At 36.9% G+C, this 1,630-nt stretch overlaps 1 protein-coding gene across 1 annotated transcript in view; it reads left to right on the top strand.

Annotated features, from left to right (window-relative positions):
- Positions 1 to 1,630, top strand: part of PARD3 (par-3 family cell polarity regulator) — a 714,541-nt gene that overhangs the window by 398,621 nt on the left and 314,290 nt on the right. The window contains exon 7 of the mRNA XM_012642182.1: positions 1,026 to 1,109. Within this exon, the coding sequence (XP_012497636.1) occupies positions 1,026 to 1,109 (84 nt within the window). The remainder of the gene's footprint in view (positions 1 to 1,025; positions 1,110 to 1,630) is intronic.

The raw sequence follows: 1,630 nt of genomic DNA, 5'->3' as shown, positions 1-1,630 counted from the left end.
TAGATAAATTCTGCTTAGGCCTGTGATGTAGTATGCATATATGGAATACTCTACAAAGAAAGCAAAATCTCATTTAAGCGGTTTAGAAAATTTACATTCCCTAAATTTTACCAATTTTCATTGAACTCAGGCTTATTGTATTAATAGTAAAGATTCCTGTAAGTGACTTAACAATACATAGGTGATATAAGGTTATGCTCTATAACATAAAGTACTTCAGTTACTTAAAAGTAACTTCATGTTTAAAATAAAAAAAGTAACTTCATGTTATGTCATATAATATAAACAGCTTCATAACTCTAGTCCCAGCTATTCAGGAGGTTGAAGCAGGAGGATCCCTTGAGCCCAGGAGTTTGAGGCCAGCCTGGGTGATATAGCAAGACCTTGTCTCTAGATAAACAAGCACTTACAGGCACTTCTATGAAAATTATGCCTATTGGCTTTGAGAAAGGAGTTTTACAACCTGTGCTTTGGTAGTGAGGACGACTGGGATCTCCTGTGGACTGTCACCTACAGAGGTGAGAACTTTGACCTCATTGGATTATTGGAAGGATTAATGATGAGACATAGAGTATAAGAGCACTTTGTAAATTGTAAAGTGCTATGTAGCTGCAATACCCTTATTCAGTTAATCGTCAGAGCCCATGAAATAGGTATTGGAATGGAAAAGTTTCACCGGAAGTCTAGAAATTAGACTCGCAAAACATGAACTTGCACTACATGGAAGAGTATGGTCCAAGAGAAATGGTTCTGTGTCATTTCAATGTAGTTCTCTCTGACGATTGCTCTCCCTTCATGCCGTCAGACTAGCGTACAGGTATGTAGCGTTTAATGTTGCCTTCATCACCATGCTTTTATTCCAGAATGTTGGATGTATATGCGTGTGTGCTTGGTGAGATTTTTGTTTCGTTCTCTTTTGTTGTTTGTTGTACGTCTGCGTTGCGGGGTTTTTTGTTTTGTTTCGTTTCGGTTTTGGTTTGTTTACAGTACGTGTTCACGCTCCCTCATTCATCATTGTCTCACAGTGATATGGTAAAGCTCGTACAAGTCCCCAACGATGGCGGGCCTCTGGGAATCCATGTAGTGCCTTTCAGTGCTCGAGGCGGCAGGTAACGTATCTTGGAGGTTTTTAATTGAATCATAATGTGGAGTGTTTTATCTTCATTTATGCTCGGAGAGAAAATGATGTTGACTTAGCATGTATTTAATAGAAAACATTTTCATTTGGGGGCAACTGCTATTTCATTCATACGTATATATCATCCTCATGGAAAGCACTTAGCCTGATGAAGAGAGGTTTTGCAGGAACATGAAGAAACTGCACATGTAGATTATCCTAATAAACTTATTGTTCATCACATCTGAGCAAACATTTTACTTTGTGGTAAATTGATGATAGACTTCAAAGTCAGACCTTCAGCTGGATTTATAAAGTTAGGGAGAGCATAAAGTGATTTTTCTGGAAAAATGCATGTGATATAAATTACTTGGGTAACTTAGGTAATGATTCTTTTTAATTTTGTAGTTACGTTTATTTAGTTCTTCAATTTTATAAGATTGCCATGATTTTTAAATACCTTGGAATGTGAAATTTTAGAAAAGTAGGCAAGCTAATGATTTTCTCTCCTAC

This window comes from Propithecus coquereli, unplaced genomic scaffold (assembly GCF_000956105.1).
Source record: "Propithecus coquereli isolate 6110/MARCELLA unplaced genomic scaffold, Pcoq_1.0 Scaffold177, whole genome shotgun sequence".
In the NCBI taxonomy this organism is placed as follows: domain Eukaryota; kingdom Metazoa; phylum Chordata; class Mammalia; order Primates; family Indriidae; genus Propithecus; species Propithecus coquereli.
Note: the sequence above shows the minus strand (reverse complement) of the source record. Positions and strands in the feature narration are given on the sequence as shown.